This window comes from Corapipo altera, unplaced genomic scaffold (genome assembly GCF_003945725.1).
Source record: "Corapipo altera isolate COAL_440 unplaced genomic scaffold, ASM394572v1 2b, whole genome shotgun sequence".
Taxonomy (NCBI): Eukaryota; Metazoa; Chordata; class Aves; order Passeriformes; family Pipridae; genus Corapipo; species Corapipo altera.
In genome coordinates, this window is record NW_020884874.1 from 17777515 (window position 1) to 17793050 (window position 15536).

At 35.5% G+C, this 15536-nt stretch overlaps 1 protein-coding gene across 2 annotated transcripts in view; it reads left to right on the plus strand.

Moving 5' to 3' along the window:
* Positions 1–404: 404 nt before the first annotated feature.
* LAMA2 (laminin subunit alpha 2) overlaps positions 405–15536 on the plus strand; it is a 275987-nt gene continuing 260855 nt past the window's right edge. For both annotated transcript variants that reach the window (XM_027632844.1, XM_027632852.1), the window contains exons 1-2: positions 405–575; positions 4669–4781. In XM_027632844.1, the coding sequence (XP_027488645.1) occupies positions 485–575; positions 4669–4781 (204 nt within the window). In that variant the 5' untranslated portion in view covers positions 405–484. The remainder of the gene's footprint in view (positions 576–4668; positions 4782–15536) is intronic.

The following is a 15536-nucleotide window of genomic DNA, read 5'->3' on the forward strand; positions in this document are numbered from 1 at the left end:
TGATGAAGAGTTTTCCTAGGTATTTTGTGTACAGTGTTACAATATCCAGTTGGGTAGGAACACAAGGTTTGTTTATGAAAAATAAAGTTTTATGATGCTTTGTATGTTTCTACACTTTACTTTCTTCTTTGGCATCCTGCTGTTGTTTAAGATATAACCAGAAGGTACCAATTCGAATTTTAGAAAAATGAGGAGAAAACCATCAGTCTAATATTTAATGTCTGATGTCTAAATTCCGTATGCACATCCAAAGTTGTTCTTCATTACTTCCATAGTTGTTAAAAACTAAACCTTTTGCTTTAACGTCATAACAGCTGTTATGTTCATTCATGATTATTCTGCTAAGTTCACCTTGGTTTTACCTTTGTTGCTTTTGTTTATGATTTTATTTTATTTTTTTACAGGACTGTTTCCTGCAGTGCTGAACCTAGCCAGTAATGCTCTCATCACAACCAATGCTACCTGTGGAGAAAAGGGGCGGGAAATGTACTGCAAACTCGTTGAACATGTACCAGGACAGCCTGCAAGGAACCCTCAGTGCCGTATTTGTGATCAAAGGAGCAGGGTTCCACATCGTATGTGTGCCATTTTCATTTTGTTCCTTTAAAAAGATTTTTTTCCAAAGGGTGTAGATACTCAGGAAACAAAACTGTAGTTCACCAGCCCAATTGCTGTGAAATGTGGGTCTCTTTTTAAGTCAGGTTACCCATCTCTCCCAAAGGTATTTCAAAATCTATATCTGATGTAGATACTCCTCACACTGAACTTTCTGATTCAGGTACTGAAAAGCAGAGCACCTAAATTCAGATTTAGAAAAATTAAGTGTCTACAACTGTTGTTGGATTCTTTTGAAATATACTAATCGTGAGTGAAAACCAGGTGACTTTTACCTGCATACCTACATGTGGAATTTAAACATTTTGGCCAATCTCAGCAAAATTCTGTAAAAAAAAATTACTGAAAATTCAGTAAATTCAGTTTCACTAAGCCAGCAAAAAAAAATTTTAAAAAATATGTAACATTGCTTGATTTAATGTTTAGTTTAACAGTTTTCAAGTATGAATTTGTTATAATCTACTTCAGAGAAGCCTTTTTATAGTAGTTGGGAAGATTAGAACTAAGGAAATTTCTTACTCAAGTAATACAAGTTTGATTTCATGTGACCTTGTAGTGGAAGACATGAATAACTTTAACATAGTTATATTTTCATGAGTATATTGGCACAGTAGATGGTAGAGAGTGTAGAGATACTTAAGACAGATTTTAATGGAGTAGCTAAAATGTTGGAAGAAGCACAGACAGAAAAGCATGGAGATAATTATATTTGTTCCTAGTTGTTTCCCTCTAAAACATAGCTCAGATATATTTACACCTCATGACATTTAAGCAAGTGCTTAAAACTACAGGATAAAGAAAAAAAACCCCAAAAACATTTAATCTGTCTGCTAGTTCTAGACAGGATGAGCTATGGCTGTAGCTTTCCAGACAGAAGCTTGTTTGGCTTCTCCTTAGAAAATTCCTCTCATAGGCACTCTGCCTAGAGGTATTTTACCTGTTACAAAATGATTTTGTAATAGTTTATCTGCATCTTTCTTGCAGAAATTCATGTTGCCTATTTCCTAAATTCAGTCAATACAAGGAATGACTTATTTCCTTTTTCTTAACCAAAGTATTTTTCTTAGTGTAGAAACTAGATAGAGCAAGACATCAAAACTCAGCTATCTTTTCTTTCATTCTTCTCATAGGCTCTATTTACTAGAGCTCTAACTGTGCAAATTACAGTTCTCTGAATTTTCTCTAGAGTCTTTCATATTTATTAAAATTTACCTGAGCTCTTACTAACACTGCATAGTAATGTAGATTTGCTTCAGAATGAACAGCGTATATTCCTGTTTACGTGTTTTAATTAGATGTTTCCCCCTTCTAATGGTGTGACACCACTAGGAAAAGATACAAAGCTAGTTTCCACTACAGTCCTCAGATGCTTTCTTTCCTAATAAATTGCTACGTATCCATTTGCTCCCAATCTTATATTTGCAAAGCTTGTTATAATTGTCCCAGTATAGATTACATTTGTCTGAAGACAGTTGCAATCTATTTTTTCCCTAAGATAGTTTTCCAAGTTTCAATGTCATCTTTAACTTCAGTTAATGCCACCTTCTGAGATAAGGTCATATGATTTTGTAGCAATATACGCATCTAAATATGTGTATATTTACTGTTACACTATAGCAGTGTCTCTCACTTGGAGAAGAATTCAGGAGTTTTTGGAAGCATTCCGACTAGTGGAAAGATTGTGCAGTAGACTGTTTCCTTTTTTATAGATGAATGTTTAGAGACAGATGCTTTATAGATGAATATTTAGAGACAAGTTTTTCTCCTAGATCAAGTTTGCTTAATTCAAAACTCAAACCTAAACCAGATATATTGCTTTGTCCTACCTATGATATCAGATAATGTACACTGATGTATGTGTATATACAGACGTACATAATGTGTGTGTGTATATAAAAAACCCATCTAAGTGATATATATCTGTGTTTCCCCTTGCTCCTACCCTCTTCTAAACTTCAGTCTGCCCAACTTCATAATAACTGGTCTTTTGTTTACAACTACATCTCATTTTAAAGTTTCTAAACATTAATTTGGCAAAAAGAAGTGCCTTATTTAAACAGAGAAGGCTTGTTAATAGGAGAACCATGTAATATAACCAGACTTTAAATGATCCCCTGGAATGTGTGAGTCTGGAGTGCCTCCCCTTAATTACTGTAATAGGAAATGTACAGAAATTCCCTGGTTAATCACATGTGAGTCCAAATTAAAGAGCACAGTTTGACGGGCTCACTCTGTAAGTTCTCCCTCTTTCCATCCATCAGGGAGATTGGTCCTTGAACTGCATTTGCAATCCGGTCCTTTTTATAAATATTATATTTTCCCCTTACCTTTTAAATAAACAATACATGCCAGCAATTAATCCGTGTTTTCAAATTAATTATGATTAAACTTTCATAATGGTGATTACAGTTAATTATTGATTCATCTCCCAATCCACCTTCTCATGATATACCTTTGTATCAATTTCATCTGAAGAGACTCAGATTAAAATTTCCAATTAGACGGCTTCTGTCACAATCACTGAGGATCTCTGAGTTTGATTTACAGCTGATTTTTGCTACCACTCATTTAAAGCCAAGATTTGTGAAAATGATCAGAGCTGGGGGAACTGACAACATGTAAAACGTTAGGGTGTGTTTTGCTTTTCTGTTCAATATAAAGCTACCATTAACATCAATTGTAGCACCAGTATTGTAATTTCCAAATGTTGCTGCCCACTAATGCCGTTGAATAATCTAATATTTAAATGAAATTTTTTTGCATTTTCAGTATTGAGGTTCTATACCTTTTCTCACTCCCACAGAGCCCTTTGATTCTATATTTAAATATGGTCAGACATTCTGGCTTTCCTTAATGAGCTAGGACTCCTGTCCTTCACAGGTGGTTGCTGTAGCAAAAAACCAGAGACACAAAGGCTATCAATCTGGCTGGTTGATTTAAGTAATAATTAACATAACCATTAATCAATTCATGAATTAGTTATTTGCAGTTCTAGGACTAGCTAGTAATGAAACATATTCCAGTTTTATATCAAGAAAACTTGTCAGTTTATAAAGTCATCCTTAATAAGAGGGGTTAGGTTTTCTCCTAATATGCTATGTTGTTGCAGACAAAAGTTGCATAGAAGAAACTTACTGTATTTCAGTTTCCTTTGGGTTATTTTCCTCATAATGTACAGGCTTGCTCTAGACAATTAGGGACTTCAAAATATAGATCTGTGTATTTTTTTAAAATTCTGATTATGTTATCCTCCATGTCGTACAGGAGAGAAACACAAATTGTCCACAGAAAGTAGCCCAAAATGTTGAGTGTGATTTTTCTCAGTCTAAATAAAAACAAAATACTATCTAAGCAGACTTTAATAATTTGGAAGATCTTGAGATTTAAGAACAATTCAATTCATATCCCTCTTCAGATTCATTTGGGATACTGCAGCAGAATATATGTAGAAATGAAAAGTAATGCATCGTGGACTTTTGTATGGATTATAACTAAACAAACCTTCTTTATATGCATGTATATGAGTCAGAAAAATTTCCAATTGAGGAATAAATTCCTCTCTACCGATTTCTGAATTATTTCCTGAATTATTTCCATGTGTGCTTAGAAATGTCTTAGAAGTGCAAGTACCAGTCTTACTTTAATCTCTGCTTTCCTTGCACACCATATCTCAGGTTTCTGATTTGTTGTTTCTTTTGCAATGCTTTATGACTTTACAATACTTGAAACTTTGGAAGACTGCAGGAAGTGTTCACTTGATTTAGATGCCTGCATTTTCTGTAGAATCATGAGAGCCTTCTGCATTTAGATGTTCTGAATCACCTTCTTGTGATTCTTCTTTAGCAAAATTAAAAAACATCAGATGAGTATTCTAGTAATAATAAGCATGACTGGTGCCCCAAGAGTACAAGAAAATATAATCTATAATTTTTTATTTTAAAGTCCTGCCTCATTAGTTCTGTAATTATATTAAAATCTAGATTTCAGATCTAAAAATAATTAAATCTTTTAATAATTTTGAAATTTATTTATATATTTCTGCTTTTCTAACAGAACGACACCCAATAACAAATGCAATTGATGGCAAGAACACTTGGTGGCAAAGCCCTAGTATCCAGAACGGAATTGAATATCATTATGTGACCATTACATTGGACCTCCAACAGGTAGACTTCTGTTTGCTTGTTTGTTTCTGAAAAGGCTTTCTTTCTTGCACAATAGGTCACCTGGATTATCTTAATTTTTGCTCTATGTTTCTTTCATACTGTGAAGACACGCTCAGCTTCTCTTATAACTTTTTGTTGTTTATATGGATAATTCTGACTGACCCATTCCTTGTAGCATAATGTGCCAAATTAAAATAGTTATTTCATATATATTTTTATGAGGTTGTGCTTAAAATTATTTTAACTATAACATTTTCAGTATTTTTTTTTGCAGGAACTTCTGATTTGACTCCTTAAAAGACTATTAAAAGATAGTTTTGAGTAAAAGTGCTATGAATAAAAGTTTATGTTCAGAATACTATTCTTTCTTGTTTCAGTAACAAAATATTATACACTTAAATACACAAAAAATACTAAATACACTAAACATGAGTTGACTATGCTAAGAAAACATGTACAGGTGATGGGTTATGTTGAGGGACAACCTGGGTAAAGGGAGGAGCTTGCCTAATGAAGTCCTTAAGTGAATTACCTTTTGTCGGTGGAGTCTTGCTTGACAGAGGTAGCTATTCAGGATGCAGTGATTTGATGCTTATGAAAATGCTACATAAATTCCAAGTATGTAAAACAAGAGGACTTGAGGGTAGATAGAGAATAATTTTATTTTTACTATGTGTTGTGGTTTCAAGCCCAGCTGGAGATTAAGCACCATGCAACCATTTGCTCAACTCCCCCTTTCTCACCTCACCCCAATGGAATGGGAAGGAGAATCCAAGTAAAACTTGTACGTTGATCTAAGAACAGTTTAGTAAATGGAAATAAAGCAAAATGTAGTAATGGTAAATTATAACTATTGATAATAAAAAGAGGAAAACAAGTGATACATAATGTAGTTACTCATCACCCACTGACCAGTGCCAGACTCTCCCTTCCCAAACCCAGATCAACCACCCTTATGGATCTCACCCCCAGTCTGTATACTGGGCATGACATTCTATGGTGTGGAATATCCCTTTGGTCAGTTCAGGTCCTCTGTCCCAGCTCTGCTCCCTCTCAGTTTCTTTTGCATACCTCATCACTGGCAGAACATGAGACAAGAAATAAAAAGTCCTTGACTTAGGATAAATATGACTCAGCAAAAAACCAAAACATCAGTGTATTATCAATGCCATTCTCATTCTGAATCCAAAACACAGCACTGTAACAGCTACTAAGATATTAGATATTAGCTAATATCTAATTAGCCTAGCTGAAAACCAGGACACTATAAAAGAAAGATAAATACAGAACAATTACCTGGTACCAAATTTGTTCATCTTGTTATTAAACTTGGAAGTTTTGGTATTCAGTTAAGTCAGTAACAAATTAATCCCCACTGCTAAAATCTTCTCTAATTTGTCGTTCACACATATTTGCCTTCAACATGAATCAGAACAGAAAACAGAATGATTTAATTTGGAAAAGACCTTTAAGTTTGAGCCTAGCCATTAACCCAGCACTAAGCCAGTGTCGCATCTACACGTCTTTTAATTACTTCCAAGAGAGGTGACTCCACCACTTCCCTGGGCAGCCTGTTCCAATGCTTGGGAACCATTTCTGTAAAGAAATTTTTCCTAATACTGATTTGAAACCTGGGCAACTTGAAGCTTGTCCTATTGCTTATTCTTTTGGAGAAGAGACTGAACCCCTACCTTTCTATATAACCTCTTTTCAGGTAGTCATAGAGAGTGATAAGGTCCCCCCTTTTTCTTCCGGATGGCTTTCCAGCCACTCCTCCCCAAGCCTGTAGTGCTCCATCGGGATGTTATGACACAAGTGCAGGACCTGGCATTTGGTCTTGTTAAACTTCATACAGTTTTTTAGCCTCAGCCCATTGATCCAGCCTATCCAGATCCCTCTGCAGAGCCTTCCTGCCCTCTAGCAGATCAACACTCCCACCCAACTTGGTGTCACTTGTGAACTGGCTGAGGAAGCACTTGATCCCCTTGTCCAGATCATCAATAAAGGTGTTAAACAGGACTGACCACAGTACTGAGCCATGGGGAACACCAGTCATGACATCCAGTCACTGGCTGGATGTAACACCATTCATCACTACTCTTTGGCCCTGACCAGCCAGCCAGTTTTTTACTCAGTGAACAGTTCACCTGTCCAAGGCATGAGCAGCTAGTTTCTCCAGGAGAATGCTGTGGGAAACAATGTCATAATCTGTTTTCCAGGTATTAAGAGGAAAGGGACCCTTTCTCTGGCTCACTGGACAGAAATTCCCCTTCCTCTGTGGTCTCTTTATGGAAGTCAGTTTTCTGTTTCAGTTTATTATTGGTTTATTGATTTCACTTGGAACCTCCTTGTCCCTATCCCCATTCTTTCTCATTTAGCCATACTTAGAGAGGACAAAAGCTATTTATCAACTATAGAGGCTTGAATAAGGCATAGTTTGTTATAAAATAAAAAAAAAATGACATGAAAGGCAGGGCACTGAGACATCTGTGTGTATCCATACGTACAATTTTGTTGTTAGAGATCAAACTTAACTTAGCCCAGAACTCAGAACTTCAGTAAAGTTAAATACCTTTACCATTACAACAATGGTTGTTGTCCTGTATTTCTTGTAAAAAATCTCTCAGCCAAATTATGTGATGGTAAAATTTCTTGTAAGTACCTTCTATCTGTGACACTGAAGCACTTGGTGGCCAGCAGTCTTTATACCTGGAAGAGCCTTTGAACCCTGAAAGTGTCGTTAGCAGTCTGGCTTTGGAGCCCTCATTGTTATTGGCAGAAACAATCTTACATCTGTGTCTTTGGCCTTATATATGCAAAAGTATTCCATGTGCATTTCTCATTCAATCCACAGGGCTAAAACTTTTTACATAAGTTTGAGAGTAAGGTCCTGTGCATTAAAAAATTTCAGGGTTTTTTTAGCATATCTTTTAAATTTTCAGAGTTATTAACTGGTTTGCCTTTACAGCAAGGGACCGTGCCTCTTGTTGACAATGATCAGTTAGGATGTGAGTAGGACTCCAGCATTAGAACTAAATTACTATCCTTGTTTTTCATCACCCTAGTGATTTTACTTGTGTGGTTGTTTAGGGCAGGTCTGCTAAACTAAGGCTCTACAACTTCTGTTTTTTCCCCTGTTATGTCAGTATCTAGATTATCATAAGAAATAAGCAAATCTGTGCACTTCTGAAGTTTTACATTTTCTTATATATTAAAAGCTAGGGTCAGTGAGGATATTGAAGAAAAAGTATGGGGTGTTCTGATGCACCTAAAGGGCTTCTTTATGTGCCAGTTGACAGCAACCTGAGAATACTGCACTGTGTGTGGTGTGGGTTTGGAGTTTTTTGTTACTATTTTTTTTTAAATGAGACAAGGATCAAGTATGATCCTGTTTCTTTCACATGTTCTCTTACTTACTGCTCAAAGAAAACTTGGCAGTCCTTCTGCTGTTCTAAAGCTTCTGAAGCGCCTTCTCTTAAGGCCATTCATTTAGTTATTGGCTGGAATAGGAGCAGAGTTTAGGTTTCTGTGGATGTCAGAGAGATGGGATAAGACCCTGTGTCACTAATGCTGTCTGGCACACTCTTTATGATCTCAGTAACCCATGTAGTTAAGAATGCACACTGTGTTACTCACCACCATACATAAACAGAACAACAGTTTTGTTCCCCAAAATGTAGTAAAAGGTCTATTGGGATTTGCATGGCTTTTAGACTGACCAGTAAGAAAAAAGAGTTGTTTGGGTTTTGAGAAATATTAGGAGTTTTTGTTTACTTTTTCAGGAATTTTGTAGACACAGTATTATAGACTCTATTAAAGTAACTGGTAAAATATTAAATTTCTCTTTCCGTTAGTGTCTTGTGTAGTAGCCACTATGAATGTTGAAGGTCACCAGTGAGGCCTCACTTAAAAGAAATTCTATTCTTTACATTTGGCTTTTAGGAGATTCAGTAATTGCTATGTTTGTGTTGATAAATTCTTGCTTTAAGTATAAAAATGCTTAACTTCTTTTTGTGAGATAGAAATAACAAATGATGAAACCACAAGTAATGGATTGAAAATTGCAGGAATGCATTAGTTTTTATGTTATTGCTAGTAATTATGATAGTACATGGAATGCTTTTAGCAATCCTAATTTCATGAAAAAATAGGAAAATAATTACAATTTCCTCATTTATATAATACTTGGCTTTTTGGGGCAGTGACTTTTTTTTACTGTATTGTGCAGTGTAGCTGTATAAAAATGATGTATACTATTTAGCAATAACTAATAAACTAGAAGAAGTAAAATATATTTAATGTTAGAAAGAGCCAAAACATTATCAGTCAGGTTGGGAAAAATGCAGTATTTTTTATTTTTTTCTCTCAACAGTTGCAGCTTACCTTAAAGAGCTTTTATCGATAATGGAGGCTAGGTTTCTAAATCATTGAAGTATGCTTGAAATTTGTACCCCATCTATTATAAAAATAGGAGTTGAAAACTAGAACTGTTTGGTTCTGAGCATCTTTGCTAATTTGCTCTTAACCCTTCACTTTTTCCCACTTTTTAACCATTATGACAATCCTTATGTATTTTACAAGAATATTATGGAACTGCATTCATACCTGTAAACGTGGAATTATTTTTTACAATGCTTTTCATCCAGAAAGTGCATAGGAGGTCAAAATGTGAGTATAGATTTATTTGGGAGTTGCTTACATGAATTTAAATGAAGGTTAGAGTGACAGGTTGAGCTACCCTGGTTACTGAAACTGCAGATCCGAGTTTGGAAGGGTGGGTTCGTAGATAAGCGAGGTTGTTGCGCCTATGGAGCACTACAGATTACCAAGAGAAGCTGTCTGCTGTTCTGCAGCTCTTAGTCCTGATTGTTGGTAGTCTATGTCTGTCTGTTTTACCTTAAGAATGGTGGGCAGTTCAAGTGCAACAGAAGTAATTCAGGTCCAGTGAGTGCCATGTATAGCAGGACTTACCTGACTAAGGAAAGAGGCCTTATCTTCAAGAAGTACAGAACAGGGAGTTGGCAAAACAGAGATGCTTAGACTTCCAGGGAGAACATATTCCCTGGACTTGTGCTATTCCTAAATCCTCAATTGGTTTAATTTCACAGTCATGTGGAAGATAGTAGAGTGTCTTTAAAGAAAATTGGCAAATATGCAGGAAAACCAGTTGGCAGTTTGAGGTGAAGTGGTCAGCCCATCTGTTTCTGATTTCTACACACATCAGGACACTTTTATTAACAAATTCCCTGCTGTTGTAGGGAACAAGGACATTGGTAATACCCTTGATGTTGCTAAGATACTTGTGCCAGGAGTGTATTTATGTGGGTTTTGACTTTTTTAGAAGACACTTTATATTTTTTAAATGGTACTTGAATATTTTCTGTGACTTGCAGATGTGTGGAACTCAAGTGGACACAGAGTTAATATTCTGACAGAAATTTCTAATCTTAATAACTATGTTATTAAGATTTCCAATCTTAATAACTAATTTCTAATCTTAATAACTAATTACCTGAGACTGTGGAGGATCATTGCAGTGTCCAGGTTATCATTTCCAGGCATACATTTCTGAAAAAAAAGAAAGTAATTGAATCTCTTCAGAGCCTTGTAAGATGCAAGAGCTAGAAGAACTGATTAAGCTATGTAGTTGATTTCTCTATGAAACAATTACCATTCATCAGTTTTAAGTTCCTTAAGCTCTAATAGTGTCCAGCTCTTTCACATCATCCTTTCATCTTGTCCCCTACTCTCCTTCTGTAGGAAGGAAGGAGTCTAAAAAATCGTGTTCTGACTCTATGAGGAAATCACTGCAGTCCCAGTTCTCCTGAAGTGTATTTCATTACTTTCTAGAATGTAAGATTTTAGACTCATGGACTTGACTATTTGAGTGGCACATATAATACTTTGGGAAAGGGTATTTCTTAAACTATATAGAGAACTGAATAATAAAGGGAGAAGAATTCTTGACTTGCTCAGAAGCATTTTGAAAAGCATCTGCAAAGAGCAGGCAGCAATATTCTGCTGATGCTAAATTAATTATTTTGTAGTTCTGTGTTTTCCAAATATGACTCAAGTAGAGGATTTTGATCAGGTTTTGAATGATTTCTCAGTTAGTTGATTCACTTTAATACCTGTGAGCAGAAATACACATGCCTGTGTGCACACTCGCAATGTGTGTCATGTGTCCTTAGTAGGAATAATACCAGGAAAAGGAAAGAATTGCAAAACGAGTGATTGCTTTTGCTTTCTCTACACAAGTCTACACAAGACTGTACAACTTAGTGGCTCTGTGGCAAAAGACAGACATGAGAACTAAAAAACTGTGGCAAGATGAATGGGAGAGGTTTAAGTTGGGACTGAAAAAATCCAGGATAAGACTTAGGGTAGTGTGTTAAAAGTGCTCAGTATGGTAGTCTGTGGGAAGAGCTTAAAAGGGAGGCAAAAAACCTTCTGTCAGTGAAGGGAAATAGAATCTGTATGTGCACAGTTGTCACTAAATTATAAAAAAGATAATTAGGGAGGAAGACCCCCATGGAAAGTACATCTTCACTCTTTGCTTTTATAGGTAGGACAGCTACAAATATCAAAAATAGCATATAACAAATTTCTGAAAGTAATATTTCACAGCTGAGAAACCACATGTGAAATACGGTCTGTGATTCATAACTTTGTTACTGTGCTTTATAATTCTTACTTTTTAGAAATAATTGTTTTTATTTTAAAGTTTGAATTTTGGGTTGCACATTGCAATTTATAAATCTGCTGCTATGCTGTTATACATAATGGGAAATGTGAACTATAATTTGAATATTTGGGTAAAATTTGAAGCCAACTGAGGAAAAAATCTAATTATTGATACTTCCATTTTGCCTGCATTAGCAAAGAGCATGTTGCAATAGGAGAGAGGGGAACAGACTTGGGAGAGGACTTGTGTGTATTTGGTGCCGACCCAGCTCACTTGTCAAGAAATTTATTTCAGACTAGCTCTATTAGGGACCATGGGCTGAATGTCCCTTGGCAGATAAAATGAATCGTGTATGTCTAAGCATGTTCTTCTGGCTTGGTTCTTATCTGAAAGGAATCCAATTTGTGAGCTCCACAATATATTAATTATATGAGCAAAAGCATGCTAAATTGGGACAGTAGGAGGTTGACCTCTAGAGCATGCTTCTTTTCTGAGCTACAAAGCTAAGGTGGATGTACCCTCATAAGCTTTCTGTCTGAACTGAGTCAGATTTTATGTTGAGCCTATCAGATTTTATGTTGAGCCTATTAGATTTTGCAGACACCAAAATTATGGTACTCCCCCATTTCTTAATGTAATATTGCTGACTTCAGTTGTGCGAGAAGGGAAGTTTGAGAGAGGAATACACTCTCCTGTGAAGAGACCTTGTTTTTGGGACCTTGCTTGTCATTTGCTGCTTTTCTTTGCCAGTATGACTGTGCTGTGTTGATAGGTGTTTGAAGGAAACATTTTCAGCTGTCGGTTCCCTTAATATACAGTATTAACCAGATCCTTTGAGGGAGCACAGATCTCTTGCAGAAAGGTTCATCACTTTTACAAAGCAGCAGAGTTCAACTGTTTGTTAGCCAAAGGTGACTTAAGTCAAGTGTGGCAAGTACTGTCTTGCAGAACACGGTTGAAGACATTGCCCAAATGTGTGTGCAGACTAAGACAGGCTTCCCATTTGTAATATGTTTAATTTAAAGAATGGCTGTTTTTAATGGAACTTAATATGAACAATTAAGTTCTTACTTCCATCACTACTTCTCTGCCTACTTTTTGCCTTCTTCCCTCTCTTTTCTAGTGTTTCACTGAGGAGATGACAAAATGATTCCTAGGAAGGACTGGTGTGAAGTACTTTTGTAATCTCAGAAGTAAAACTGTGCTTTATGACTCACCATTTCTTTGTGTTTCTAGTAAATGAGATATTGCCTGTGTTTCACCATCCCTTGCAAAGCAAGTCTGAAAGCACCTCTTACAGGAACTATATCACAAGGAAAATTAAGTGGCAGACATGCACAAATTTTTACTCAGTCTGCATCCCTGTCTAATTAATATTTTTTCTTAAAGAAGAAATAACCAAGTTTTTGAGTCTTGACCATTTTGAAGTTGGTGCATAAGTTTTGGATTCTGAAACAATCTTCCTGTTTTCTGGTTTCAAATAACTAGTGGAACCCATTGTTTGGGTATTTGTCTATACAGTTGAACCCCACAAATAGGTTCATTTAAACTAATCCTTTCACGATTGACTGAAGTCAGTCTTACAGCCACAGTGAAGTATGAGGTAAATTGGATGATATTTCACACCAGCATTGCTTCTTTTAATACATAATTGTAGTTTTGTTGTTTAAACCTGTAATAGTTCACCAAACAGTAGCTAAGGAATCAGAATGTGTTGAGCAACGCAGCCATATTAAAATAGCCTTTACACATTATTTGCATAGTAGTGTAGGAATATGCATATCACTAGGAGCTATTTGGCTTTAATGTTATATTTTCTCTTCTTTGGAATATCAAATACATTTTTCAGTGGGAAAAAAAATTGCAGTTAGTTCTCTGTTACAAATTGAGTAACTTCTGATATCAAATATCAGAATAGCTAAAGGAATTAAGAGGAAGTTAACAATACCATTTAGTCTTGGGATGTAAGAAGCAGTTTAGTGAAATTAAGTGCCAGTTGGTCTTCATACGTTAAATTTGTATACATGTGCAAACATTTTTTTTAGGTTTTCAGTTAATGTTTTCTTTCTCTCTTTTACTAATAATTGTGGACTTCAAATGCTTTCAAAACAGATTTTTTAAAGATAAGGTTTAAAGCTTCTGTTTGTCCCCAAACCAGAAAGTAGTTTAGCAGAAATGAGATTTAATCCACTCTTGGACTTTTCACCAACAAATGTCGATTGGCTTTGTCCATCTTCAAAAATGTTTTTCTAAAGAGAGAAATGGGAAAAAAAAAGCAAAGAATTTTGAGACTGTAATGCTGCAATTCCTTGAATGCTACTCTCTCTATTGCCCTCATGATTACAAACATCCTTTTGCCATCATTGACGAAAGGGAGATGTTTCTGTTGTTCTTGTTCTGGCACTAGCACTTGTATTGCCATGGAGCAAGCCAGATGTACCTTGATACTGAAAACTATGTCTTGTCTTGTTTTTTGGGGTTAGGTTTCTGCCAGATCAATTTTCCAATTTGGCTTGCTGTGTGAGGTTTTAATTCCAACCTGGGGGAGGGGGCAGGAATGTATTTCTGGAGCTAGTGGGGAAACAGTTCCTCTCCTTTCTGAGCAGTTGGCATTCTGTGTTGGCTTGAACTGACTGTAAAACCTCAAAACATGCAATAGTGATCTATGAGTCTGTCCCTGCAACATAGAGCTGTCATCCTCAGTATTTGTTCCTAGTATTTCTTGCACATGAATCATTCTGTTTTGAAGTAATATAAATATTTGAGAATTAAGAATATTAATTATCCTCCCCCCCAAAAAAAATTATTCTTAAGTCCAGTTCCCTGGCTCAGTTATACCTAAGTGGTAAGGAACTAAGGAACTGTTGAGGTGACAGCCGAAAAGAGATGCAATTAAAACCATGCAAATGAGACTCTGGAATGAACTAAAAAAAAAAAAAAAAGGAGAAAAGAAATATGTTCTGTTTTATTAAAGTCCACAGCCAATTTTTAGACGTGTCTGGATGCTAGTTGTAATACCGTTTTTTAAAATTTTATTTCTTTTTCTTTGTTGCCTTCATAGACTTGAATCTGAACCTTTTAGTAATTCCCTTCATTTTTTAGTTTTGCTATTTGCTGATAATACATTAACTACATATTGATAGAATGAAACAAATAACATCCTTCTGATATTATTTTAAGTTATTATTTAATTTTTAGGGGTTTTATAGTATTAATTACTATATAATTTTTAAATTATTGTTTTTAAAGCCAAACTATTGCACTTGAAGCCAGTTTATAATGAAAGTGTTTGAAAAACTCAAAAACAAAAACAAGAAAACAAACAGCACATAAATATATCAGTGAGGATTTATAACAAACATACCTACATAATTATTTGTCATCATGAAAACAAATAAAACTGTAGTAAATATTCTGACATTACCGTAAACATTTTTAAGAACTACCTGTTTTATATACTATATGTAAATATACTTTGTATTATATAGCTTTCCACCTGGATTTTTATTTGTGGGAAGGAAGAATATATGCACATTGGTAACAGATGTTACCCAGGACTCTGTTCTTGTCTCAGAATAAAGTTTTCCACACTGATATCACTCACACAAAAGCATAAAGAAAAACAAATGACCTTTTCCCTCAGTTAAGGGTCAAGAGTTCACGTCTATGCCAGCCATAACTGCAGAAGACCCTGCTGCATTAAGCTTTTAGATGTTCTAACAAACAAATGTTAGTGAAGATACTCATGCTGACTTTCCCACAGCATCAAAAAGGAAAGTTTTTCATGAGTGGTGCAATAATACATGGAGGGAGTACTTTCCAATGCATTCTGAAATGCTAAGAAGCCATTATTGTACTGAAAGATGAGCAGTAATACCCACCATATAAAGTGCTGTAAGCTAGGAAGAGTGGTTGTATTAAAAAGAAATCTCTACAGGATTATTTTGCCCAATTTTTTTATGCTCCCCACTAAATCAGACCATACCTTTATTGCTTTGTGGTTATCAGAAAGAATTCTAAGTGAGCAAATCCTTTCAACTTCAGTTCATAATATACAGTAACAATGATTT